The sequence below is a fragment of the Tetranychus urticae genome, chromosome 3 (genome assembly GCF_039701765.1).
Source record: "Tetranychus urticae isolate SD_2017Ah chromosome 3, NJAU_TeUrti_SD_1.0, whole genome shotgun sequence".
Taxonomy (NCBI): domain Eukaryota; kingdom Metazoa; phylum Arthropoda; class Arachnida; order Trombidiformes; family Tetranychidae; genus Tetranychus; species Tetranychus urticae.
Window position 1 is genome coordinate 23010223 of NC_142960.1, and position 27315 is coordinate 23037537.

Consider the following 27315-nt stretch of genomic DNA (forward strand, 5'->3'; position numbering starts at 1 on the left):
CATCTTGAAACTTTTCTTCTCCTTCAAGATTAAGTATTGAGTCCCATTAACCTGACTAACTGAGCGAAGAGAAAACATTTTCTTCCATCTTTTCCAACAGTCTAAACACACCAAGAACAGGTTTAACCTCTCATTGAATATTTATCATCCCTCATCATCTACCATCATCCATATCAAACAAGATGAAGCAAAATGGAGCACAAAAATAGATAACTTTATGTGATAAGTTTGCCAACAACAATAACCTTAAGAGTATTCAATTTTTACCTGTCAGTTGATTCCATGTTTCCATGCACAAACTAAATCGTTAGCGATTAAGAATTAAATCTTTTCCGAAATTTGGATTTCTATCATTTTTGAATCTCTTAAGTGATCAAGTTTGGCATTTGATTTTGAATAAATTTTTTTTCCCTTCCATTTGGAGTTGTTTCTCGAATTGATTGATCAACTTTTCCAGTTACAAATGAAATGGTTTTACTTCATCATTTACCAGATTAGTTTGCCTGATAAATATAGATGTTGACCAGTAAAGTTACGGCCAGTGGCGAGTTAAGAGCTAAGAATTATCCAAATGAAATCTCAACGGATATAAGGCTTTATTCAAACCGGAACAGGGAGTGATATTCGTTAGCCTTTCAATTGTAACTCTTTTTTTGCTTCTCTTCTTGTTCGCTTTTCTTTTACTTCTCTTTACCTTTCACATCAGTAACTACCACTAATACCAATAAGAATATGAACAACAATAAATTGATACATAAATCGGAGAATTAAATTTGATTCCTTGCAACTTATAGAGAAATAAGAAGAGAGAAAAAAGTGATTTCCTTTTCACAGCCAATTCCCATTTTCCTCATAATCATCCAGATATCATATCAATAAATCACATTCAATACACACACAGAGACAAACAGAATCGCTTTCACCATTTTTTACCTCTTTCGTCGTCTTTTGCTTCACTCGTAGCTTAAAACTGCAGAACTAATGGAACTGAAAAAAAGAGATTCTGGAAGAGAAAACGTTCTCATTTTCGATTAGCGAAAAAATAAGTTGATTAAAGTGCTCATCTAACAGTATAAAACAGTTTCACTCTTCATGTTATCTCACCTTATGATTTGCTAATTTGTCATTTGTATTCTCATCGGATAAAGAGTTTTATCGATGAGATTACATTTGGACATGAAATATTACTCGAGAAACGTATTCCGAAGTGAAACCGCAACCAGTGAATTTTATCCCAATGGAATGTTTTTACAATAGAAAATGAAAATTCAAATTAACAGGAAAACTTCTGAAAAGCTAAGGGCCGAGTCAATAGATCATAAAAGTTGAGGTAAACATTAAAAAGCTATTTGAGTTTGGGAATGAAACTTGAAAGCAATGGAATCCAATTTAACAAGGTTGATGAAAAGCAAAGCGTTGACGTTTGCTCGATACATTTCAATCTGAACAAATTAATCTAAAGTTGTCGTGTTACACTTTACATATCAATAGAGCAAATTTTTCATCTTTTACTGGATTCGCTGCAAAATTGAAGATTTTGTATCAACAATAAGAATACTTCTTTCGACTTTTGATCAAAGTTATATCTTGGTCTGAACATTTCATCATGATTAACTTTGCAAGTGAATCTTATCTTGGATGGTTGATTCCAAGAGCAAACCAATGTTTACTAAAAAATAGAAGAGGTTTGCCTATTAAAAAATGTACATTTCCCGTGAAATGGATGATGAAGAAGAAAGCTTGATAACTTGACGAATTTTGGTTGAACAACAATAACAGAAGAAAAAAAGTTACTCTTTTCTCTCTTTTCTACATTCAACCCAGAATAATATTATTGAATAAAAGGCTATCTGAAAAGGAATCTTGGACTGAATGTTGAGTAAACCTTTTCTTGCCTCAATTGACCCCAACATTTGATGGATCAGTGAAAATAAAAGTGACAGAGAGAAACCTCTTTCTGGTTATCATCATCTTCAACAATTTTCATAGTTCAATATATATTTACACAAAAAGGCAAATAATTCATTTCCATCATCATCTTCATCGTAATCGTCATCTGTCAATTTCGAGTTTCTCTTCTTCTTCTCGTTCTTTTTCATTTCACTTTTTTGTCACTTAAATTTCATCCTCTTCATCCTCTTGAACACCCAAAACTCACATCCTTCCAGGCCTTTATCCTTAACCCAAAATCCGTAATCATTTGACTTGATCCGAGCACAGCTCCAACTCCAGTTATTAGCAAGAAAACAGAAAGTAAATATTAAGCGAAAACAAAGCAAAAAGTTAATTCTCTTTCGATTCTTTTACTTTATTCATAATCATGACAGTTTTGCCTTTAAGGGTTTAACCATCAACATGAGGATAAACAGAGGATACAGTTTGATGAGAAACAGTTTTGGAACTTGGGAGAAGAAAAAAAGATTTTTCTTTTTCTCTCTTTTCCTTGCATTCCTTCCCAGGCTGCCGATTGAAACAAGAAACTTGTTCACAGTTTCAAGCTATTATTATCATCACAAGTGTGTTAACATTTACTCAAATCAAGTTGAATAGAAGGAAATAAAGAGAGAAAAAAAGGAAAAAATCAAAACGACAATCAGAATGGTACAATTTGATTCCAATGAGAGTTTCCATGAAAATTGTTATCATGCACTTTTCTCTCATTTAAATTCAAATGTATCATGGACTGAGTAATAATCTTGTTTCCTCAACTTTGAATATTTTTACATCTTCAAATTCATTTAAGCTTCAATAATCCTTCACATCAATTGAACACTCGAGTTTTCATGTGAAAGGATGGAAAAGGAATTGCATGAGGAAAAAGGAAAAGCAGGAGAAACTCTGAAAATGTATTATTTGCAAATGTTGAAAGTGTCAATAAGAATTATTACCAGAACTGATAATTTGATCCATTAATAATGATGATAACAGAGAAAAGAAAATGTTATTACCATGTTATTTCCATCCAACAAGAGTTCACTTGCAATTGTCCAAACCGAATATTCAATGAAGAGTTTTGAATCAAACTTGAAAATCCATTCATTAACAAGATGCTTGAAAATGAAATTTTCTGCAGAATTTTTTTTTCTACAAAAAATGAACTTTTCTAATGAAAATTCTGAGCTTTTATCTTTTTTTCTCTTCATGATCAGAATTTTGGTTCAACTTTTTAATCTCTTTTTTGCCTCATTTTAATTTACCAAATTTTTCTTATTTTTGGGAAAACATTTTCCTGTTATAATAATGACAAAGACAAACAGTAAAGATATGAAGGATTGAGAAAGTTCTGAAAATGAGTTTATTCAAAATTCCAAACATTTGTTTTCTTGACTGTAAACATTATCAAGTTTGAAAAGGAACCAGTTTTTAAGTTGATTAACCCAAAGAGGTTGAAGACGAAAAACGAACCTTAAAATGATTGAAATGTTTCATCGATAACCTTAGCTCATGTTATATCCATTTGAATACATTGAACCTTTTTCGATAATAAGAATGTTAATATTGGTTCTATTCAACATTTTTTTTTCTCTCAGCCTTTTTTCCTTTTCCCTGTTTCCAGATAGTGAGTGATACATTTAGTAATGATATAATACCAAGTTGATTGATGGTGATTTTTCATGGCTCATGGAATCTTTTTGTGTGTTTGCTTATCGTTTATTAGGATTTGCCGTTGAAAAAGGAAAGACAAAAGTTGAACCGAATTTTCATGAGCAGCAAAAAAAGATCAAAAAAAACAGTTTTATCCAAATTTTGTGGAACCAAATGTGAAAGTATGAAGAGTAAAGGGAAAAAAACATGAAAAGATTGAGAGGGAAAAGTTGAACAAGTGAAGAAACTCATTAGTATCGATCTTTTTACTTGCTACTTTGATAATGGTTATAATGAGAATTATGAAGATAATTATTGAGATAATTATTATTATTCTATTTATTAAAATGTACGAACTTTTGTTGCCATTTTTGTATTAATAACATTAATCTATTGAGAGTAATTAATTTGCTGGAAGGAACGGCAATTGCGAGTTGATAGTAAATGTTGTCCTTCGTTTACCTTTTGTTGTTTTTATTCTTGTGCTGTGCTTTTTAGTGTTGGCAAACACACGAAAATATTTAACCAAATTGTTGTTGATTAATGATTATTATTGTGTTACATTATTGTTGATTTATTGTTTGCTGATTTGTCAACTTTAAAGTATACTTAAATGGTTCAATCCTTTGCTTGTTTTGCGAGAACTTTTTTGCTGCTTTTTGCTGCTTTCGTGATAACTTTGATTATTTCATGTTCATTTTTTTTCCTTTCCTTTTCTTGTTTCGTTCCTTTGCTGGGTTACTTTGGCGCATTAGTTATGTTAATTGAGAATTGAATAATTTAGGAGATTAATTTTAGAGCCAAATGGGTAATCAAACTGTTGATTGATATTATTAGTGAAGAAAGCAAATTGCTTATGAAACAGGGTTAATCATGAGAGCAAATTTGTTGTTCAACCTTTCTTGCAGGTTAAGCAAAAATAGGTTCAACTCTTTTCCCGTTTCAACTTTTATTAGCTTCGAATCAAAGTCATAACTTTAATCAGCTTTTTTAATGCGACTCTTTTGTTACTTTTGTAATGTCTTTTGATTCAATGTTCAATCATTTTTTTAACGAATTTCAACACTTCACTTTATTAGGATTATAACAACTTTAGTTAGGTGATGTCAGGAATAGGCAAAATGGCCTTTTCTTTGAAACTTTTTCTCATGCAAATTTAGTTGATGATTTCAAAAATAAAATTAATTCTTCTCTAACATTTTTGCATTTCGGACAAAAGCTAGAAATAAAGAAACAAGTAACCTTTGTAAGGAAATGGCACAAAATTGTAACGCTTCAATAATAAACTATTTTATGGTGATAGGCAATTAAACACCTAGAGATTCATCTCATCCATGAAAAAACATCCAACGAACAATCTTTCAACTGTGAATCCTAATTTGTGCATGTAGGTGGATTTGACGCGAAAAGTTACCAAGAAATCATTAACAGAATTGAAAAACAGCGTAAAATTTGTTTCTGTTTACTTCAAGCAACATTCAAGCAAGAAGAAATCTTGAATCTGAAGTGGTTTAAGCTATTTTGTCTTACCTCAAATGTTTCGACCGAAAAATTCAAATCAATTTGCATTTATAAAGAAAATAATTAATTTACAAAAACATAATTTCTTCCGACAGGTTTTATTCGGTGTGCAAGTACAGTGTAGATCTGCTGCAAATTGATATTTTGTAGTCGATGATGAACCAGTTTTTTTCTGGTTTAATCAGTTTCTTATTGTAGTTATAATGCAAAAACAATTATACAATGGTTCGAGTTGGAATGAGTCTGATATAAATGAATATTGCTCTACTCGAGTGAGTTAAGAGGATTATATTGAATGGCTTGAGTTAAACTGTTTTCAAAAGAAATGATGAGAATCAATCATTCAACCACAACTGATGAACCTCGATGACCTCAGCATGCTGACTGTCGACTTCGCACATTTTTTGCAGAACAATTTCAAGCATTCATTCCTCATTTAATGTTTCTAAAAATTCATCAGATTACAGAAAACATGTAAAATGAAAAATGGTTGAAATCATAACTCTTACACATCCAACGAAATCAGCAATATGTTCACATAGTTTCATGTTATTTCCCTGAATGCAAAATCAAGTATTTCAGGAAACATGAATTGCCGCAGATTTTCAGAAAGTTGCTAGATGCTAATTAGAAAAAAATATTAATGCGAAAATTCGATTGACAATTCGTTTTGATGATTTTCTTGCAATCATTACTAACATAAGCAACCTGATATACGAAATGCTCATGAAAATACAGATTATTTTGTTTAATTTTTTTTCATTTTTCGCCAAATCAAGTTGGAAATAAAATAGCTTAGCTCAATCCGTTCCATTTAATCCTCTTAATTCACTAAAAATAAATCAGTGTTCATTTATACTGAAGCAAATGTTGATCTCGAATGACTTTAAGCCTTGACTCGTTCAAGCCATTCAGTTGACTTTATCAGCATTTCAGGTTTACTGACAAACTTTTGTCTAAACTTGGTTACAATAAATGATGAGCCAGAAGTAAAGTGATCATAACTTGATTGATAACTTAGCAGTTTTATCAGTTGACGTAACTCAACAAGAATTTCATTTCACAGAGTAAATCAGCAAATCATGAAAAGTACCAAGAGCAACATTTGATGTTGCATTAAGATGCAGTAAAATTATCAAGTTTGGATAAAAAAGTTGACAAATTTTCCATGAAACTCTTCACACAAATGTCGCCACTTTAGAACAATTAAAATCTAAATTTTCTCGTTAATTAATGAGATGAATAAAAAAGAAAGTCATGAAAATCGTTGATTGACAATGAAGCAAAAAGCAGAGAAAAGGTCAACAGGGAATTAACATGAAGATAATCTGAATGCTTTGGGATTCCTTTTTTGGCCAACATCTAAAGGGATCGAAACAAGGTGTGAACATAATGGAGGAGATGATGATGATAATGATGGTGATCAAGATGATAAGATACAAATAAGTTGAGCGTATATTTATTGGGCGTGAATAAGCTATTGTACCATTGGATTGTTAATCATTTAACAAAACTAACGATAACTTTGAATCGAAGCACAAGATGTAAGCAAAGAAGCATTTCTTTCCATTTACTTTTCCTCTTTCCTTCACTTCGTTTCCAGTATTATTACATTGATTTATGGTGTTAACCAGAAAATTTTTATTCCTCAATTCAGATCTTTCAATGTTCAACTGTGACAGAAAAGGGAAAAATCAAGAAAAAGAAGAAGAAGAAGAAAAAGAAAGGAAAAGTTGAAGGTAAAAACAAGAAGAAAAAAAGAATTTTATTTTTTCTCTTTTTTGTTTCTTCCAAACTTTTCATTCCAATGCTACTGACACTTTATCATTTACAGGGAATGCTTATAAAAAGTTGTAATAATAGCGATAATAATAGTTTTAATAATGATTACGAATTGTTGAGGAATTGATTTTTAATGGTAAACAATCATCATTAAAACAAATCAACTGGAAATGAGAGTGAAAAAGAAATGAAAATGAAAAGATGAATTTACTCGAAATGATGGAAAAACAAGAAATGTTCAAAATTTTCGATTTTCGTCTTTTCTATTTTAATGTCAACCATTTACATCTTCATCTTCATTTCTTTACCTTCAATTGAAGACTTTTCTTCCTCCATTTATCATTGTTTAACATCCAACATTGATTCTTGACTTTCTCGCCTTTCATCCTTCTCATCTTCATCATCCTTTGTTTCGCCTTTTTCTTGTCCTTTTCCGTCTTCATCATCTTTTCAAATGTTATCAGGGCAAAGCCAAGAATAACTTTTACTTTCATCATGTTGATGGTTCTTCCCGTTGTTCATCATTCAAGAGAAAAGGAGAAAAGAAAAGAAAATTTAACAATTTTTTTAAACTCACATTCAGAGTGATTCATTCATTGCCTTTTCTTTCCACTTTTGTCTCTCTGATTAACAAGCTAATAAATTGTGAGTAAAATTGTGAACAGAATTGGAATAAAAAAAAAACTTCTGAAACTGTTTAACATCAGCAATTTATTAAATTGTTTTACACTTTTGTTCACTCCAAGTGAACCTAATTTGAACCTCATTTTAGGCAACAAAAACAGCCTTTTGTTGACCATCAAAATCATTATCATTGTCATTTTGATGACCAAACACTGAAAGAAATGAAGAATCGAGAAAAGACTTTTCTCCATTTTTTGTCTTCTCATCTCACCAATAATGCCAATTGTAAAGTAAATCAATGTTAATTTGATAAACGACTGAAGAAGCCATTGACAACAATTAACACTGTCCATTGACAGACTCAATATTGATTAACAATTGATTATCAAACGATTAACCTTTGCGATAATTAATCTTTCATTGATCAAAGTGGAAACATTAAAGTGGAAACAAAAAGAGTCCCAAAAAATGTGTGAACAAAAAAGTTGATTAATCAACGTAAAAGAAGCAACGAAAATGGTTGACCTTAACTGATGAGTTAATTAATTTGCAATTAATTATAATTCAATGAGTAAACAATTTTTTTCTTCTCTGGACAACACTTTTTACCATTCATTATTACATGCAACCTCAATGGATGGGAAATGCTAATAAAATGATAATTTTATTCAAATTGTGATTCTCATGTTTATGACATTTTACTGTTTAACCGATATTGTTATTAATATGATAATGATAACAAGATAATTTTATTTCGTTATTTTTGCTCGATTCTCTTTACATTTGGTTGAATATGTTTTTGTTGAGGAGAGAAGGAAAAAAATGAAACTGAATTAGAATTTTGGTAAAGAAATCAAAGAATCTGTCAAAGAATCAACAATTTACGGTAACAATTATGTAAATTTGGTTATTACAATTGGTTTAGACATTTTACAGATGAATTGTGTTTCGTTGTCGACTTGAATGAAACAATTTTACTCCAAAACAGTCATTTTCAAAATGAAAAGCTAATTTTTGCTTTAACTCAACATTGCAAGTTTTATCAATTCATTAAATAATTAAAATTAATGTTTAACAATAAAAAAATGAGTGATAAAGAATAAGGAAAATTGTTTGGAGAGGAGCGAGGGTAGAAAAGTGGCTGCTCATGAATTCACCTGTTCCGATTCCGATCAGCATTTGCATCCCGTGTATTCTGCAAAAATATTGGGCTTAGGTGGATTCGACGGAAACCCTTGATAAACCCTTTGACGTTATGATTTTCTACAACTTTTTGACGGTGATTTACAGCTCTGTTCTTGTTTTTAACGCATTAATCGATCAGAAGCTTAACTTAACTTAACATAACATATAAGTAATGTCCACTTATGTCTTGTTTACCACAGCCGATGTTGATAGAGTCAGTATGCTCAGATTTAGGAAATATGAAATTTCCTAATTCACCGGAGAACTAGCACGGAGAATAATATCTAGCGCTCGCACAGCATCATGTGGCAGTCTTATGTACCAATCAGCACTTTTAAGAGATCTAGAGTCGTTGACATAATCCGACAGAGCTTCAAGATCTACTTTAGTAGCAAATCGAATCTTCGAGACTTCTTTTAGCCAGTATGAGTTATGAACATGTGACTAACATTATCGGGTCAGAAAAATTTTTCGGTTTCAGATAAGGACCTTCCAATGTCAATTAGAGGTCAAATAAAGAATTGACTTTGAATGACCGTGAGCGTTCTAACTTATGGTTTTTCAATCTGGATAAGCATATGGTTCAAGTCTAAGGTTTGTAGCACTAACCGTTCGTGAGTTATGCCTGCAAAAGGGCGTAAAATGAAAAAACGCCCGGTACTTCTCTTTATTCAATTTCACGTGAGATGATTATCGAATTCTGCGAATACTATCGGATTCAAGCTACGGAACTATATTAGATAAAACGATTTACCTTTTTAAGGCAATTTCTTACCTCTTCCTTATCATTTAAGAATGGGTAAGATAGATTTATTTCTTCAGTTCATTTCCAAAATGTTTGCGATTCTGTTTCAACTTTCGAGTTTTGTTTCAACAAGAAAATTACTTTTGCTGATATTTCATGTTCACCCAAAAAACGTTGTCTTGAAGTATTATCTAAAAAACATTTCTTGAATCGTTGAAGCGTTCAGAAACAAGTTGATCACTAAACTAACAAGAAGCTAAAATTTCGCGAAAAGTTTCATTGCTATTCATTTGGCAATTTCAAGTAATCAATGATCAGAATTTGAGATTTTATAGATTTTTCTGTCAATATTTTACCAAGCAACCTTTAATCAGATTATAAAAGGTAAACTGAATTAAGACCAATAAAAGGGTGAATAAAATTGAGCCTCAACTTTTATCAGCTCATCATAATGATCATTAAATTTGCATCAGATATTAATTTAATGGGTTAAAATGCGAAACAAAATGTAAAGTAAAACCATTGAGATTATCTTGAGATGCATCAGATATGCGATACTTTTAATTTGATACTTTTCCCTGTTAATATTCATTGAAATATCCTCGATACTTGCGGTCATTTTAATGTCCATTTGAAAGCGAAATGTTGATTTAAAAGATTTCCAATGTTTTCCTTTTCACTCTTCATGATTGATTGATCAAACGTTAATACATTTGTTAAAGAGTTTCTCAGTTTCAATGCTTTTCCTTGCCAATTGTTTAAGCGATAATTTAATTGTCACAATCTTTTACTTTTTGTCTCTTCTCTCCAATCCTTGGTTTAAAGGTTAAAACAAATGAACAAATAATCTGTATTTGATCAGTTTTTGTCTTCAAGAGTCTTGACAAACCCTCTTCCATCCATTCATCATCTTGTCATCCTTTCAACAGAATAAACCTTTTTTTTCTTCTCCTCTCATCTTCAACATTATCCTCAGAATCATCATAACCATTCAACGAATGGAGAAAAGTTTTCAGTTGCATTTCCTGATGAAAATACAAGACGATAATCTCGACATTATTTTATCAAATGACAGTAAAAATTGTCCAATTTCAATGTTAACCCAAATGATGACGATAAAGACTCGACTCTTAATAATTCACATCTCAGCTTTTTTCTTCTTTAATCTTGTTCCATTCTCCTTTCAGTCTTATCATGGCAACTCTGAATTATTGTTGATAACACATAAAAGACTTTCGACTTTTTCATTTCTTCTTCTTCATCTTTATCTTCATTTTCCTCTCCAGTTTCCTCCATCAAGTAAAGTCTCAAATGATATCTGATGAACTTTGCTTTTGGCTTTTTGTCCCTTTTTTTGTTTCATCCTTTTCCCTCTCCTCTATCTTCATCATCAAGAATCCATCTTCTTCTTCTTCTTCTTCTTCTTGCAAGATGAAACTCTCAGATATTATCTTTGAGTTTCTCTTTTTATTTTGCTTCTTTTTCATTGTTGTTTTCCTTAAACTGACCAATCAGTTCCTTCTGTCGAGTCAGGTTGAATAGATATGCTATTATGGGTTCAATGATTGATCCAATTAGGTTTACTTAGTGAACCAGGGAACAAGATGAAGGAATGATAATATTCCTGGTCATAATCATGATCATCATCATGGAAGATAATGATGAGATAAAAGAGAGTGATTATCATCCAGTGAGGCAAACAAATTAAGGCCTTTTTGGGTGACCACAAAAAGTCAATATAATCACTGTAAACCGATATTAAAGCCAACAGTTTATCATCTTAATCTGCCAATGGTTTCTCCATTCAACATCAATAATCAAATTAATGGTTCAAATTTAGATTCTGAAAGAGTGTCGAAAGGAATAGAAATTGTTGCCAAAGTTGATCAATAATTAAACAATGTTCAATCTCTTCTGAAGTTTTTCTCACAAATCGCTCAACATTTTCCATCGTTCAAATTTCTTTAGAAATGAATGATTTTGAGAAAAAATATTTTTCATTATCCTTAGGAAATGGTTAACCTTTCATGCCGATTCATTGAGCATTCAAATCTCTTTTCTTGACTTACATTGAACCAGAATTTTCGACTCTTGCATTTGTTTGTCATTTGTCTTTTGTCTTTTGCCAATCAACATTCTTAGGCGGAGGTTGATTCATGTTAATCATGATTATCATGTTGATGATGAAAGTGAAAAATGAGATGGGAAAGGCCTAAAAATGAGTGAAAGTTAATAGTTGTACAAGAAAAGATTCATCAAGATAATAAGTTTAATTAGAGTTTTTCTCGTTTTTTTCATCTTCCATCTTCATCTAGAATTGAGTTGATATAATGATTGTTAAAGCATGGATTATGATTAGTCCTTAATTAACGATCAAAATTTTGCTCTTTTCTTCCTTTTTTTACCTCTTCTTTTGTTTCATGTTTGTCTAACTTTCAACTTTTCATTTCTTTTAATAAACTGATCAAGTTCTGGTTAAAATGAAAGGTTGATCATAATTTAGTTCACATAATTATCAAGTGAAATGAAAATGATGTAAAAAAGCGAACAAGAAGAAGAAAGAAAAAAATGAAAACTAAAAAGTCAAGACATGTTGGGTTGACATTCATCTTTCAACTTGAACTTTTCAACATTCAGTTTCGTCTTCACCTGAAATGTTGATAAACTGATCATCTGACAATGATAATCTCCTTCTTTATGGACGAATAACTTGGAAAAATAAGATAAAAGTAACTCCAAGGAAAATATCTTAAAAAACTTTTCTATTTTTACGCTCTTTTCCCATCAAACTTGAAATCCGTTTAAAGTGTTTAAATGTTTAATTGAAGATCAACTCGATCAAGCTGATCAACTAAATTGCTTCAATCAATTTAACTGTCGATTGTGATTGATCAACAATTCAAACCTTAAACAGAATAAAAGTTGAAATGAAATCTCATTTTCAATCATTTCTTGGATAAGAAAGGAAATGTCAACATTTGGTTTTTTAACCAGAAAAGGATTGCATGATGATTCTGTCCATTAATTATTCCACTTTTCATTGAACATTATCTTATGATAAATTGATGACATTAGCTTGTTGACAATGATAATAATGATGAATATTATAACAGTCACTTTTAATGGACTCGAGTCAAGCAAGGAATGGACAACTGAAGGTACATTTGAAACTCATGTTGACCAACCGATAATGAATGTCACTTTATCCTGTGATGGTCAAATCTTTATCATCATTACAGTAGCCAAGTCAACCTTAATAACAATATTAGTTTGAAGATAATGTTGAACAAGAATATACAATTAAATACAATTTTCCTATTTACCTTCATCAACTAATCAGTGAAAAAACAAAAAGCCAACTCAAGATAATCTCGATTCTGACAAATGACAAAAAATCGTGAATCTCTTTTAATCAGTAAATTGATGGCGGATTAAGGTAAATTGTCCATTTGGTGACAACACTTGGAATGCTTTTCATTCTTCGATTAACTTTAATTGAACAATGAACATTTCATTCCAACTCCTGAGATTAAACTCAATTTACTTGATTAAAGTTGCCTTTGAATGTAAATTAAGGCGAACACGAAAAGACTAAACTTGAATAAATTAATTTCCATTAACCAATCAAAAGTAATTAACTTTTGGAAAAAAGACGAATTTCCATTTTCGAAACTCAAGATTCATGTTGTCCATTCAATTCATTTGAGGATAAAAAATATTGATATGAAATGGTTAATAAAGAGCTTAATGAATCGTTTCAACTTGAAGCTTAACTCATTCATCTTAATTAAGGTTAATCCAGAATTGTCGATGAAAAAACCAGAAAAGAAAAGTTGAATTTTTAGTTTTTTTCACTTTGATTCATTTTGGGATAAAAAGATTCTGATTATTCATTGGAATTGAAATTCGTTTGAAATGGGAAAGGTTAAAGGCGAAGGGAAAGTGTATTCAAAGATTCATCTTTTGTTCAGTCAACAATTAACTTTATCAATTTGATAATGATGATAACCCTGATTCAGTTAGACAATGGTTTCCATTTATTAATTAATCTTGTTACAAGCAAATGCCTTTTGTGTGCTGGGAAGGATAAAAAGGATTGGTCAAGCTGGGAGTTCAATTTTATGATAATAAGAGTTTCGTGAATGTTGAGGGTTGAATTATTGGTGAAGCAAATTGTGGCAAAACAATAGTTTGAGAACAAAGAAAATTATGAAACCATTTTTAAATTGTGATGAAAATTAATTTTATTTATTAATCTTTTTTTTCTTCTACTCTTTTCCTTGTTTCTGGTTCCTTTTTTGTAATTTTAATTTTGCTTCAGTTAATTCATTGTTTTGCCTGTCATGCAAGGCTAATTGTTATTACTATCATCAGCATCATTTGAGATTCAAAGCGATAATACAACAGTTTTATAAATGGATAACAAGATGAATTCAATGAATTGAACTAGAAACGATAATTTGTTCAATGCTTTAGTCAATCTTTAGCTGCAAGTTTGAGATAAAAAGATTGAAAAGAAATGTTTTCAAAGCGAAAATTGGAAAAAAGGAGAAAAAATTTTGAAATTTTTCATGGAATGACGATTTGGAGATGAAATTTGGGTCAACATTTTTTCTGAGCAAAATATTGAAATGCTTTAGATTGAATTTTCATCTGGAAAGAGGATAAAATGATTGGATTGTAGCCTTTTGTTGAAAGATGAACTTGGAAGCAAAATTTTGGATTAAAAGTGAAAATGAAATTATGAGAAAAGGTTCAACATTTTGTTTCTTTTATTTTTCGAGTTTAAATTGAATTATCGGCAGTTGAGGTCAAATCGATATTTGGTTTGTTAATAGATGACAATAATCAAGTTGATTATGTAAATGTTATTGATGTTGCTCAGGTTTGCTGGAAAGGTTCACATTATTATGTACATTTGGTGTACTGATAACTTTTTTTGCTTCACTCATTCAAATTGAATTTCATTTTGGGTTCATTTTCACTTATATCAAACTGTTTAACATTAATGCATTTAAATTTACTGTAAATTTGTTCATCTATTTGGTTCTACTCATTTGACCATTGAATTGGTGGAAAAGAAAAATGTTTCTTCTTCTCGACCAACATTTCATCTTATTTTATATTCAAGTGAACCATGAATTGGACAGGTTGCTATTGAACTGTCTCTTTATTAATAATAATGTAATGATGATGGTGATGAGTTGACAGTATTGATATTGTCCAGTGACCAGAAGAGGCAAAAGTAAAGGTTTTTTAATTTGACCTTTTAAATTGACTGGACAAAAGTTGAAGAGGAACCCAAAAATACAGTGAATAAGTGCAACTTTATCGAATCAATTTTCCAACTCTACTTTTGGACATTTTTACTCGTTTCTTCTTCTTCTCATTCCTTTACTGTAAACCATCTTTCTTGTAACGAAATGTCATTGGGAAGATAATCATCATCTTGTTCGTTTCTCTTCCCTTCTTTTTCTGCTTCAATGTAATTGAATTATCAGGTTATTTGGGTTTCCTCTTTACTCAAACCTCAGACCTCAATACTGAATCTAGTGGTTGTTACCCAAAAAAATATAATAACAATAATAGTAGCAATAATAATAATGATAATAATAGTAATGCTACTGGAAAAAGTTAACCAGTCAACCTTAAGAATCAATCTATTCCTCTTAATCCATTTTATAATGTATTATTATTAAGGAACCATAAACAGTCTAATCTTGTTTTCATTACACCATTTGGTAAACACTTTTTTTTTGTTTTCCCTCTTCTTCATCATCTTTTCAGGCCTTGCTTGATAAATGATTACTGAACAAGCAATCAGCTAAAAGATTGTTTCAGTCTATTATTGATATCCAATCAAGATTATCACTACCTTGGATGGCCTAATCAACAGTCCAAGACTTATGGGTTTTCTGGTTAATCGGTAATTTTACTGTTAAAGTTTGGTGTAAAAATGGTTCTCCTTTTTTACCAGCTTTGAAACATTTTAACCGTTTTTGGATTATTTTTGTCATTATTAGTCTTAAGTTGATTAAAAGACTAACTGATGAAAGATGATTATTTTATTGACTAGAGTTTGATTCATTTTGTTTCAATGCTTGGATTGGGACTCAATGTAAAGTGAAACTTGGAGTTATTGGGTTTAGATTTGCATTATACAGTCGCTTTGATTTTAGGCTGATAAGCTAATGGCTGTTGAAGTTGATTTAATCTTGACTAATGTTCATTTTAAATGGATAACATTTGAAAGTGAACATTTATTCAACAGACTGTGAGTAATTTTTTCCTTTGTTTACTGTTTTTACCTGTTAATTTCAATTAGCAAAGGTTCACTTGGATTCATCTTTCATCCATTTTTAGATTCGGTTTAATGTGTTGGACAATTTGATAATTTATTGATTCAGATGAAATATTTTTTCTATTTTTGTCTCCGATTTTCAGTTTTACATTTGCAAAATTGATTGTAATCTAATCAAAAATGGACAAAATACGTTTCACTTTATATTGCATCTTTTGAATGTAGTTTGGACCTTGTTTGGTTAAACCTACAAATTGAGTTGATTTTTTGGAAAATTAAATTACAATCAAATGTTTTTAGATTTGATTTCAGTCTATTTTTTGTTGTTCAAGGTGATTGACTTCAGATGGCATCTAAATTGATCTTTCAATGGATCATTAGCATTTGATTAACTAAGATCGTTTCACAAATCATTTGATCTAGATTGTCAATTTTACTGAAAAATGTAAAGAACGGTGAATCAATTGAGAAGTAAATGGACAGATAAACTGTTCAAATGATTTAATTTTATTCCTCAATTTTCATGGTAACTTTCATTAAATTTAATATCTTTACATTACAATTCAATCCAACTCTGAATCGTTATCATCAATATCATTTGATCACTTTCTAGGCTTTGAACCTGGTAACTGAAAAAACAGTTGAATGCTTTTCTTTACAAGTAAAATCAAAAATATCTTATAGTAAATGAGTCAACTGATTATTGATAATGTTGACTATTACAAGAAATCATTGAGTCAATCCTGGTTAATTTAACGATGATTTGGAGTCTGTTTTTGCATTCATAAAACGTAATTTGATTTTGCCTTTTGTTTGTTACGTGATATGGTAATCACCCCTTACTTTACAGCAAAACCCTTTCTTTCCTTTCTTATCATGTGATTACCAGACGACTGGTTCTTTGTTTTGTTTTTCACTTTCTGTTTTTCATCTAAAGTATTTTATTTTTGTGTACATTGTTAATATTGTTAATTTATCTGGTGACGTTAATTATCTTGTTAATTAATTACATTATCTAATTGTTTGTTGCCCGATTTTTTGATTAATTTACAGCAAATGTTATAGAGGATCCAGCTTATTGCGCTTATTCACTCAAACTCATCTCTGTGATACTTATAATTACAAGTTTACCATTTTCTCTTTTCTTCTGCATCAAGGTAAGTTATAACCCAATCATTTTCATCATTTAACCATTATTAATCTCTTTATTCATTCCTTCTTCTCTCGTCTCTGCTTTATCTTCATGTGAAAGGTTGTCCAAGAATATGAAAGAGCAGTTATATTCCGATTAGGTCGTTTGGTAACCGGTGGGGCTCGAGGACCTGGTATATTCTTTATCATTCCATGTATTGATACCTATTCCAAGGTTGACCTCAGGACAGTTTCTTTTGATGTTCCTCCTCAAGAGGTATTAACTTCCTCCAAACCATCATTATCACTATCATGAAAAGCTGCATCATTTCTCCATCATCGTTTTCATTATCATCAAAGGCTTCTCTGGTTTCTAACTTAAAGATGGTCAAGAAGTGAAAATTTGTATTCATAAACGTTTCTGCATATCAAACTAAAAGCTTTATTTATAGATGAGGAAACGGAAAACTAGAATCCTGAAGTATGTAATCAAGGAAGAGAAAATGACCAAAAAAAGATGGACAAGCAGGTGACGAGGAAAGGAGATCAATAAACATTCAAAGTATTCATCTGAACAAAAAAGCCTCTGAGCTGGAGACGAAGAAGAATATTACATTATTATCATTATTATTATGGCTATCATTACACTGATGAGTTACTTACTCTTTTTCCGTTTAGTGGAAAGTCTTGAAAGGTGAAAGAGAAAAAAAAGGTTGAGGATGAAAATGAAGATGAGAAGAAGATGATCATTGTGGGTTGTCTTTTATCGTATTCACCAGTAACCATTGAAGGATAAATGTAGGGATCAGACTGATAACAACAGAATGTAACAAATCATTGGTAAAATCCCTTACAATCAACTTTACCTATTCTTCTTCCTTTTTTTCTCTCTTCATCTTCATTTCTCCTCTTTTTTCCTCGTCATTTTCTCTTCCTTCATCTTGACCATTGAAAGGCATCAAATGTTTATATTGAACAAACCTACAGAAAATTGTAATACATGTTGAGTATTTTGCTTCTTCTTATTTGATGGGTTCCTATTAGTGATCTTTTATTCTTATAACAACTTGACCATTTACTTGACCGTATCTAATGTATAAACATTTCATTTTACCCTTTTAAATTGCTGTTACCTGATTGTTATAATAACAACAATGACGATTTAAGGTTCACTTGATTAGGATAAACATCATCAAACATCATCAACCTGATTATTTCGTTTCTCTTGATTACAATCTAATTAACTCGACCAGAAATCATTGTTTCTTTCCTTATTTTGTTACTATTTTTGCCTTTTCCCTCGTTTCTCTCACATAATCAACTGGAATAACAATCTACTGATAAACATTTCATCATCAGTCGATACAATTGTATCCAGTTTGAGATCCAATTAATTTGATCTTTAAATAGTTGCTAGCTTATTATTTGAAAATAAAAGCGTAATATTGTTTTTTTTGAGAGCTTTAGAAAGCATAATCAGCTGAATAATAAGCAAGCTTTAACTCCAATTGTATTTAGCAAAAGGATTAAACATTTATTGATAATTAAGTTTACTTTCTTACCATTACTTGAAAATTTTGGTTAATTAAATCTAGAGTTTTATCGTTGATTCTATTCAATTGAAAACGTCTACTCGTTTATAGTGAATGTTTTGTCAACTTATGTAATTCAATTATATGCCTATTCCCTTTAATTTCATTCATTAATTTATTTATTCAATCATTTCAATTTCATGATGTAAAAGAAATTTGTTGATTAATCATTTCTCTCTTCCTTTACTCCCATTCTAGATACTATCTAAAGATTCTGTAACTGTAGCTGTGGATGCTGTTGTATATTTCCGTATAAGCAACGCAATTGCCTCAGTATCTAATGTTGAAGATTATGCGAGATCAACAAGACTCTTGGCAGCAACAACTCTGAGAAATGTTTTGGGTACTAAAAATTTATCTGAAATTCTGAGTGAAAGGGAATCAATCAGTCACATGATACAATCAAGTTTGGATGAAGCTACTGACTCTTGGGGAGTTAAAGTCGAAAGAGTTGAAATGTAAGTTTGGATCAAAAGATACTTAATGATAATCTAATTAACTAGATGATGAATACTGAATGATTTCACATGAACTGTAATGTGATTCAATTTTAATTATTCAGATTTAGTCAAATAAGTGATTCAATGAAGCCAGTTAATATGAAAAGTAGCCAATATCATTCAGTTAATCATCTAGTAATTCAATTGGAAAATAGTATTTTCATGTTTACCGATTTTATTGGTTTCTTATTACATTTAAATTGATCAATTTATCTTTTTAACTTTACAGTAAAGATGTTCGTTTACCTGTTCAATTGCAACGTGCTATGGCAGCTGAAGCTGAAGCCGCTCGAGAAGCTCGTGCTAAGGTTATTGCTGCTGAAGGTGAACAAAGAGCATCCCGTGCTTTGAAGGAAGCTGCTGAGGTAATTGCTGATTCTCCTGCAGCCTTACAATTGAGATACCTCCAAACACTTAACTCAATAGCAGCCGAGAAAAATTCAACCATCGTATTTCCAGTTCCAATGGAGCTTTTTAGAGGATTTGTGGTCGATGCAGATCATAAACATAGTTCACATCGACACCATTCCACTCAAGAAACCATTGATTTCGGTTCGAATGATGATGAAATTCTGGAAGGACGAGGATTGGAAAGTGAATGACAATTAAGGTTGGCCTCGAATAGATCAAACAATTATCATCATCATAATCAGCAGCAGCAGCAGCAAAAACAACAACAACCTGATATAAATAAAGCGTTGAGGAGATTTTCATTGGCTTTGCCCATTTTTCAGCCTCGCCGATGTATTCCAACAACGTTTACATCGCTTAAAAACAAATAAAAAACACTACCAATTACAATCAAGTGTCATCAAGAAACTCAGTTGCAACCAAACGTGAACCCATAACACTTGATAATGATTACAAATTTGAAAAAAAAGAAACCTAATACTCTTCAAGTCTTTTTTTGACTAACCATTTCAACATTTGTTTAATTACGTGACAATTAATCCAGGGCCAATTACGTGTAAATATTTTTATTGCAAGCAATTTTGATCCAAACCTAATTTGTTTTTAACTAACTTACCGATGTCCAAATGAACGAATCTTCCGAGGCCAACTTTAAACCGAATGCATTAAAATTTTACTCCAAAGGACACAACAGGCACCAAGAATTGCAATGGGATTAATCATGTTTGGATGAATGATAATCAAAATTAATGTTAAATAGCACTTTGAATAATCTTTAACATGTCTTTATCAATTTGTTTTCCTCTTAACTTTTATCTTTTCATCTTCTCTCTCTCTCTCTCCATCTCTCTCCTTTCACTCTCATTTTGTTAGATAACTGAAACTGAATTGTTGGAAACATATAAATGCATAATCTAAATTAATGATGAAATGTAAACGTGAGAGTTAAATTAACGCGTTAATATTAACAGCGGATTGTTAAAAACAAAAAAAAATGATAAATCTTTTCTTTAATAAAACCTTCAATCTTGTTTCATTAAAGCGCCATTGGATTATTGTACTTTATTTCATATTATTCCTATAGATGTCGTTGCAGCTAGTGTTTCCGTTTCCTTCAATTATATTCAGACTTAGGCTTAAAAAGAGAAAATTATCATTTAATCAAATATTTAATAAAATCAACCGATTATCAACAGTATTATCTTTCATCTAACAGTGCCAAACAAAAGGATCAGTTAGAAACCTTTTTTAAATTGACAAACCATCAATAAGTCTTAAAAGTTAGTGATATAATAAATTCCATGGTAAGTGTAATACACAGATCATATGATCTGGAGAAAGCGTAATTCTCAATGTTCTGTTTTCTCGATCGTGTTTTAGATGAGTACAGACAAGAAGGCTGTCGTGAAAAATGCTGACATGAGTGAGGAAATGCAAGATGATGCCATTAATACATCAATTCAAGCCTTGGATAAATATAATATTGAAAAGGACATAGCTGCTTTCATTAAGAAGGAATTTGACAAGAAATACAACCCAACTTGGCACTGTATTGTGGGACGTAATTTTGGTTCATATGTAACCCATGAGACAAAACATTTCATCTACTTTTACCTGGGTCAAGTTGCCATATTGCTTTTTAAATCTGGCTAACATCTTACTATTTTGGCAATAAAAAGCATTGGCAGACCACAACTGCTGTCTTCTATTCTTATTTATTTACAATCATGGATAATCAATATCTCGCCTATGTTAAAACATTTCCCTGCACCAGAGGTTCTCTAATACTAGTTTAGTGATACTTTCTCTCTGACTTCCACTTTTCGATTCATTTGATTTTGCACTTACCTATTAGATCAAGCTGATTCTATTGCTGATTATCCCTAAAAGCAAGTCTAAAACAAACCAAAATAACCAAGTGTCATAATTATGGTTTATTCCAATCATTAGAGTCAAATAACAACAATTTGATGACATTCAATAAAGAGATCTCAAAAAAATTAAATCACAAAAAAAGTAAGATGAATCTTTCTCAAATTTATGCAAGTTATGAGGACATTTCATCCATATCCATTGAGCTGGTAAACGGTCTTTCAACTTGTTCCCTATAACACCATTTAGGATAAACCCTTTTATACAAATTCATTAAAACAGTATCATTTGATGTTAAAGGTCGATCAAAAATACACTTCATATGTCCATGAGTTCCCAGCGGTTCCTTAATGTGCCCATGTCTACCATATTTAGATCGCAGTTCAACTGGTTGGAACCATTTGATATCTTCACGATTGAAGAACATATAACGTACTACAGCTGATTTACTGACAACCTTGAATGGATGACCGCTTAATCTAATTCGTTTAATAACAATACGATCGGGATTGACATTTAACAGTGACCCAACAGCAACCAATTTGTGCGAACCATCTTTACATTTTTTATAAGCAACTGCAGAGGCTGGGGGATAAGTGATTGGGGCGTAAAATGAGGCAACAATAGAACCATCTTTAGGAAGAAATCGTTCCAATTTGAATTTATCTCCATTCGTGTGAGCTGAAAAAATTGGACGAGTAATGAAACGTCGAAAACCAAGATGAATAATCAATTCATCTTTGGATTTGATTGGTTCATCATTTTCGTCATGGTCAACTGAACGAAGGACAACATTGATTAAAGACATTTTTTGTTCATGAGGAAGAAGACCAATCAAAACTAATGGAAGAGAGAGTGATGACGAATCTTTGTTGTCATAAAACTTAATCAAGTCACTTGGAACTTTTTCCAAAATAATTTCAACATAAGAACCAGGTTGGACTGCAGTCGAACTTTCTTCTCGCAATTTTTTGATTACTCTCTTTCGGGTATGTGCAAAGTTTTCAAATTGGAAGATTCTTGAGTAGTCGGATGGTAGATTTTCTTTTGAATCCCAGGGAGAATGGATAAAACTCTTCAATCCCCGATAACGAGCAAATCTATGACGAGCTGCAACATCAGTTGGTGTATCAATTTCATCAGGGAATAACTCATTTTCCCTTGCTTCTCGAAATTTAGTTAAAGCAGTTTTTTCTTCTTCAATGTCCATCTTTTCATCATAGTCAGCGTCACCAGCTTCGGTAATGGTCAATGTGTCAAATTCTTGATCTTCGTCCCGTTCTTGGTCATCTTCGTTGCTTTCTTCGTCAGAGATTGCTTTGTCTAATTGGTCGTCACCTTCTTCATCATAGTCATCTTCACTGTCATCGTCAAAAGTACTTTTGCTGTCATTGTTTTCGTCTGGCTCATCCGGATCTATTATCCAAGCTGCTTGGTAATCTGATGTACCTTTAGGAACCTTAACAACCCTCTTTTTGGCTTTATCAGTTGCTGCTGCTAATTCCTCCGGCGTTGGCCAAGTTTGTTCACCTTCCATAGGATCAAGATCATTTTCGCTTTCTAAAGATTCTTGTTTCATCGGGTCTGGTTTGAGAACTTCAACACTTTTATCAGCATTCATTTGTTGATCAGTTCCCTTTGACTTATTATTTGTTGTTAAAGGTCTTGGATCGTCGAGAATACGGATGGATCTTATCTGATAGTTTGACCAACCCGGGATATGAATTAATCCATTTACATCTAGTTGATTGTGTCTAATAAAACCATTTACTTTAAGTGATGAATCCGTTTCATTATATTCATATTTGTCAGCTAGTAATGAAGATCGGTAATTATGTAGAGCGACTTTTCGCTTTTTGCAATTGCAAATTAATTGCAGTAATTGTAGAACTTCAGTCGCGGTATCAATTTTGTGGAGTTTTTCATCCGGGAATTTAGTATCAATAACTTTCTGGATATTTTTCTTTACTTGTTGGCGTTTTTTGCTAGCAATTTCTTCCAATCCACAAACAATATGTATAGTAGTCGGTAAGCAATGATGATAAATGCTATTAAGAAGCTCATTATCAGCCAATGAGTAGTCCTCGTCAGCTTCAGCTGGGTGCAGGATGAGAAGCAAATCAGCTACTTTAGCTGTGTCCAAATTATAGAAAAGGTCATCGGATGGATACAAGAACTGATACCTGACCTTAAATCGAGGAACAATCACGAAAATTGAACCTAAAATGAATAAGAAAAGTCAATAAATATAACAAAAATTTTAGTTTATTTAAAGAGTCAATTTATCAATAACTTACCTTTCTGAGAGCGATCAATTATTAAATCTTTGTAACATTTCTCTAAATAACCAAGAAATTCGTCAATGGGTCTGCCACTATTATTGAATACTGTTACCAATATAGGTGGACAATTATCATAACCAATTTTTCTTTTTTGGTTAAGAATAGCTTCTCGCTTCTTTTTTCTCTGTTGATTCAACTGATTTCTTCTCTGAACTCTTTTGGCTTGTTGACGAGCTTTGCGTGATTTTTGTTTAACGTCAACCTTATCGACTGCCATTTCGTTATTTAAAACACTAAATTTTTGACACAAAAAATTAACAAAATAAATACTTTAATAAAGAGCCATTTAACAAAAGAACATAATGTAAACAACTGTGTTTAACCATAAGACGCAAACACGTGTTGGAAGCCAAGGGAACATTTACTGATAAAAAATAGGAAGATTTTAGGATTTATTGTCATAATTTGATTTCAAAAATAATTAAACAAAATAAATAGATTGGTACAGTTTATAGTAAGCTATTTTTCAAATTTCAAATACAGGTCAACAACAATTTGGTCAAAGAAATAATTACACGAATATCGAACTAATTCAGTTTCTTGTGTCCTTTTATCTAAGGAATTTCATCGTTGGTAGGATTCTTGCTTAAGGTGAGTGAATTGATGAAAGAGAAGATGAGTATCTAGATGACCCAAGCAAAGATCTGCGAGAAGAGTGAACAGATGGTGGAACTGGCGTTTTAAACCGAGGTTGCCTCGGAGGCGAAAATGGAGTCCGAAATGGCGTTTGCAATGGTTTTTGGGGTTGATTTCGCCAAGGTGCAATTAATTCCTGGAGAAACTTTTGACCATCAAAGTCAAGGGCATCGAAGTTTGCTGATTCAAATTTATCTGCAACGGCAATTAGTTTATTAGAAAATCCTTGAAGGCAATCAATTTTTCGAGCTGATATGACATTTCCTCTTCTAAGTTGATTTTCGATCTCTTCGGTACGCTCTAATAAAATAGGCGCCAAACCTGCAGCTTTAATAACTAAAGTCGCTCTACTTGAAGAAGCTTTCCCAGGAATCAATTTATACTGATAATTAACCTCGTCATTGTCTATTTTAACATCCAATGTCCAAAAAGAAATTTGAGGTGATTGAATGATGTGCTCGTTAATTGTCAGAAAATGAGTGGCCACAAATACATGGGGAACATGATCAGCCTTTGCAAAATAATTAATTAGAGCTGATAATAAGCTGATTCCACTGATTGGATCAGTTCCTTTACCAAGTTCATCAACCACGAACAAGGAGTGCTCTGTTTTTTCACGTGTCATCATTGCTGCCTGTTTGAGATCTAAAATATACGATGAAAGTCCAGTCGAAACAGACTCGATAGTCTTAATCCTTGTCATTATTCGGTCCAATAGACTAATATTAGCATAATGAGCGGGCACAAAACTTCCAATATGAGCCATGTATATTATCAAAGCCATTTGTTTCAAGAAAATGCTTTTACCACTAGAATTGGGACCAGTGATGATACGAATCTTGCCACTTTGATTTCCTGTGCGACAGTCATTAGCGATATAAGAATCAACAAATATTTCTTGTAGTGGATGTCGACCATCTTCAATATCCATCTCGTCATTGACATTGAAAACTGGTCTTTTGTACTTGAAGCACCTGGATGTTTCAGCAATTGCTATAAACCTGTAAGATTAAAAAAACGCATGAAAAAAAGAGACTAAAAAACTATTGAAAAAATAGAGGATAAAAAATTAACTTACGCATCAATTTTAGCGCAAAGTGTTGTCAATTCATCCAAAGCATTGATACCATCTAAAACCTTGAATTGGAGCTGAAGAAGAACCTTGCGTTGTTTTTCAGTTATCTCAGTCAATATATCGCCAAATGTTGCATCTAGTTCTCGTGTCATTGGGGATTTATAATAACCAGATTCTCCTACTCGATAACGAAATTCTAATCCAGGAATCTTGAAATTTTCAGTCATCATTTGAGCAGGTGAAAGCGGGATTTTACAATGAAAACCTAAGTGAGTTGCGTAAGTTATTTGGCATGATGGTATGCGATCCTGATATCTGAGGAACTCTTGAGCTCCATGTTGAAACATGATATCGGGTAGTTGGGCATAAAGATTTTTCATCTCATCTAAATCTGCGTCCAAACCTTTATTGACTTCGAATCTACCAGTTGCACGAGATTCACGGAAATCTATAACTGCTTCAATGAGATCAATGATAAGCGATAATCGACTTTCTGTAAACAGCTCTACAAATCGAGCTGCAATGGAAAATCGCGCTTTAATGCTGCATAGATATTCATAGACACGCTGAACGTGTTTAGCAGTTCTCAATAATTTGGCCCAATCATTGACACTACAATCAGCAAAACGCATTTTCTCCATTACTGATGTTGGATCTTGAATTCCTTTTAAGCAGCTCCTTAAACCTTCAACTATTGACGGTGTGTTGTGAAAAAATTCAACCATATCTAATCGATCATTAATCTCCTGCATGTTGTTAGTTGGTTGATTGAAAAGTTTCTTCAAATACCGAGATCCAATTCGAGATGCACAGCGATTAAATAGTGCGAACAGACTAAGTCCTTCTTTACGTGAATTACCTTGCTTATAAACTGAGGGATGGTTTTCAATAGCAAATATTTGTAAAGCAATTTTCGATTGGCAGTCTAAATAGATAAGATTTTCCAGAGTTGCTGGTGCTATTCCATTGACCATTATTTTCTGTCCATCTCCATCAGTCATTAAATTTGAACTTTCAATATCCTTAATTAGAGCACCGAGGGCAAGTAATGTTGTCTTTTGAGAATGATCAAATAAAGATGAGAGATACATGAGTTTCTGTCTAGGATCAGGAAATAAAGGCATGTCGGGTAGCTCCAGTTGTAATACTTTAGCTAAGGCTTCATCTGGTGTGAAATCAGAAGCAGGAACCGTAACGATGATATCAGAGTGGTGATCACCAAGTTTGCCAGTATCCATATCCAAAACATCATCAGTATCGTCACTAATATTTGGTTCATCCGACCAAAGACCATTTCTAATATCAAAAGATGCACCTCTTGCCTCCATTGATTCTCTTGATCCTTTATTTAGTCCATCACCACCAAATGCAGAAGAATGGTTACTATCATGATCAGGCTGATTATTAGATGTTTGTTGCTGATTATTAACGGGATTACCAACTTTTTGACCAGCTAGAGGTGAAACCAATTGATCGACAGCACTAAACAAACGGCTCTTGACCCTTGAATCAAGTCTTGAAGAGATAAGTATTCGTTTTGGTTCAACTTGTTGGACAATTCTATCGATAAATGACAAATCACCGGCCACTTCAGGTTGGTCTTCAAAAAGGAAAAATTTATTCCTTTTACTTGAATAATAAGCAAAACCTGAGCGATGATTGTTATAATGGATAGCCAAGATATTACCTTCACCATGATCCACTTCAACATCATCTTCACCGTCCACTAAATCATCATTAACATCAGCTTGATTGGCAATATTTGGAGTTGACAAACGAGACCCAATAAATGGTGATTTTTGCATGATTAAATTTAATAAACACTTTTGTATAATTAATAACTGAAGTTCGTAAATACTCAATAATTATGAAAATAACATTTAACAAAAGCTCAACAAAAAATTCGATTTCGAATTTAAATGTTTAGTAAAGGAAACAGAAAAGCTAAAAGCTTTCAATTGCTTGTTATAATGACTTCACATAACCGATGATTCAAATTTTGCTAATTGTTTT

The 27315-nt window shown here is 31.9% G+C and overlaps 4 protein-coding genes across 4 annotated transcripts in view; 2 read left to right on the forward strand and 2 right to left on the reverse strand.

Annotated features, from left to right (window-relative positions):
* Nucleotides 1-20418, forward strand: part of LOC107365223 (band 7 protein AGAP004871) — a 34333-nt gene extending 13915 nt beyond the window's left edge. The window contains exons 2-5 of the mRNA XM_015932699.3: nucleotides 16797-16900; nucleotides 16996-17151; nucleotides 18665-18924; nucleotides 19196-20418. Of these exons, the coding sequence (XP_015788185.1) occupies nucleotides 16797-16900; nucleotides 16996-17151; nucleotides 18665-18924; nucleotides 19196-19568 (893 nt within the window). The 3' untranslated portion in view covers nucleotides 19569-20418. The remainder of the gene's footprint in view (nucleotides 1-16796; nucleotides 16901-16995; nucleotides 17152-18664; nucleotides 18925-19195) is intronic.
* A 94-nt stretch (nucleotides 20419-20512) lies between these two features.
* LOC149093637 (dynein light chain 2, cytoplasmic) lies at nucleotides 20513-21072 on the forward strand. Its single transcript, XM_089269771.1, has 2 exons — nucleotides 20513-20681; nucleotides 20758-21072. The coding sequence occupies exons 1-2, from the start codon at nucleotides 20679-20681 to the stop codon at nucleotides 21028-21030; spliced, it is 276 nt and encodes a 91-aa protein (XP_089125897.1). The 5' UTR covers nucleotides 20513-20678; the 3' UTR covers nucleotides 21031-21072.
* Nucleotides 21073-21288: 216 nt separating this feature from the next.
* On the reverse strand, nucleotides 21289-23918 carry Tsr1 (Tsr1 ribosome assembly factor). The gene is made up of 2 exons (XM_015932698.3): nucleotides 23547-23918; nucleotides 21289-23469 (listed from the first exon to the last, which is right to left on the reverse strand). The coding sequence occupies exons 1-2, from the start codon at nucleotides 23806-23808 to the stop codon at nucleotides 21425-21427; spliced, it is 2307 nt and encodes a 768-aa protein (XP_015788184.2). The 5' UTR covers nucleotides 23809-23918; the 3' UTR covers nucleotides 21289-21424.
* On the reverse strand, nucleotides 23846-27300 carry LOC107365221 (mutS protein homolog 5-like). Its single transcript, XM_015932697.3, has 2 exons — nucleotides 25306-27300; nucleotides 23846-25228 (listed from the first exon to the last, which is right to left on the reverse strand). Exons 1-2 carry the CDS (start codon nucleotides 27105-27107, stop codon nucleotides 24178-24180), a joined length of 2853 nt encoding a protein of 950 aa, XP_015788183.2. The 5' UTR covers nucleotides 27108-27300; the 3' UTR covers nucleotides 23846-24177.
* Between the last annotated feature and the right edge of the window lie 15 nt (nucleotides 27301-27315).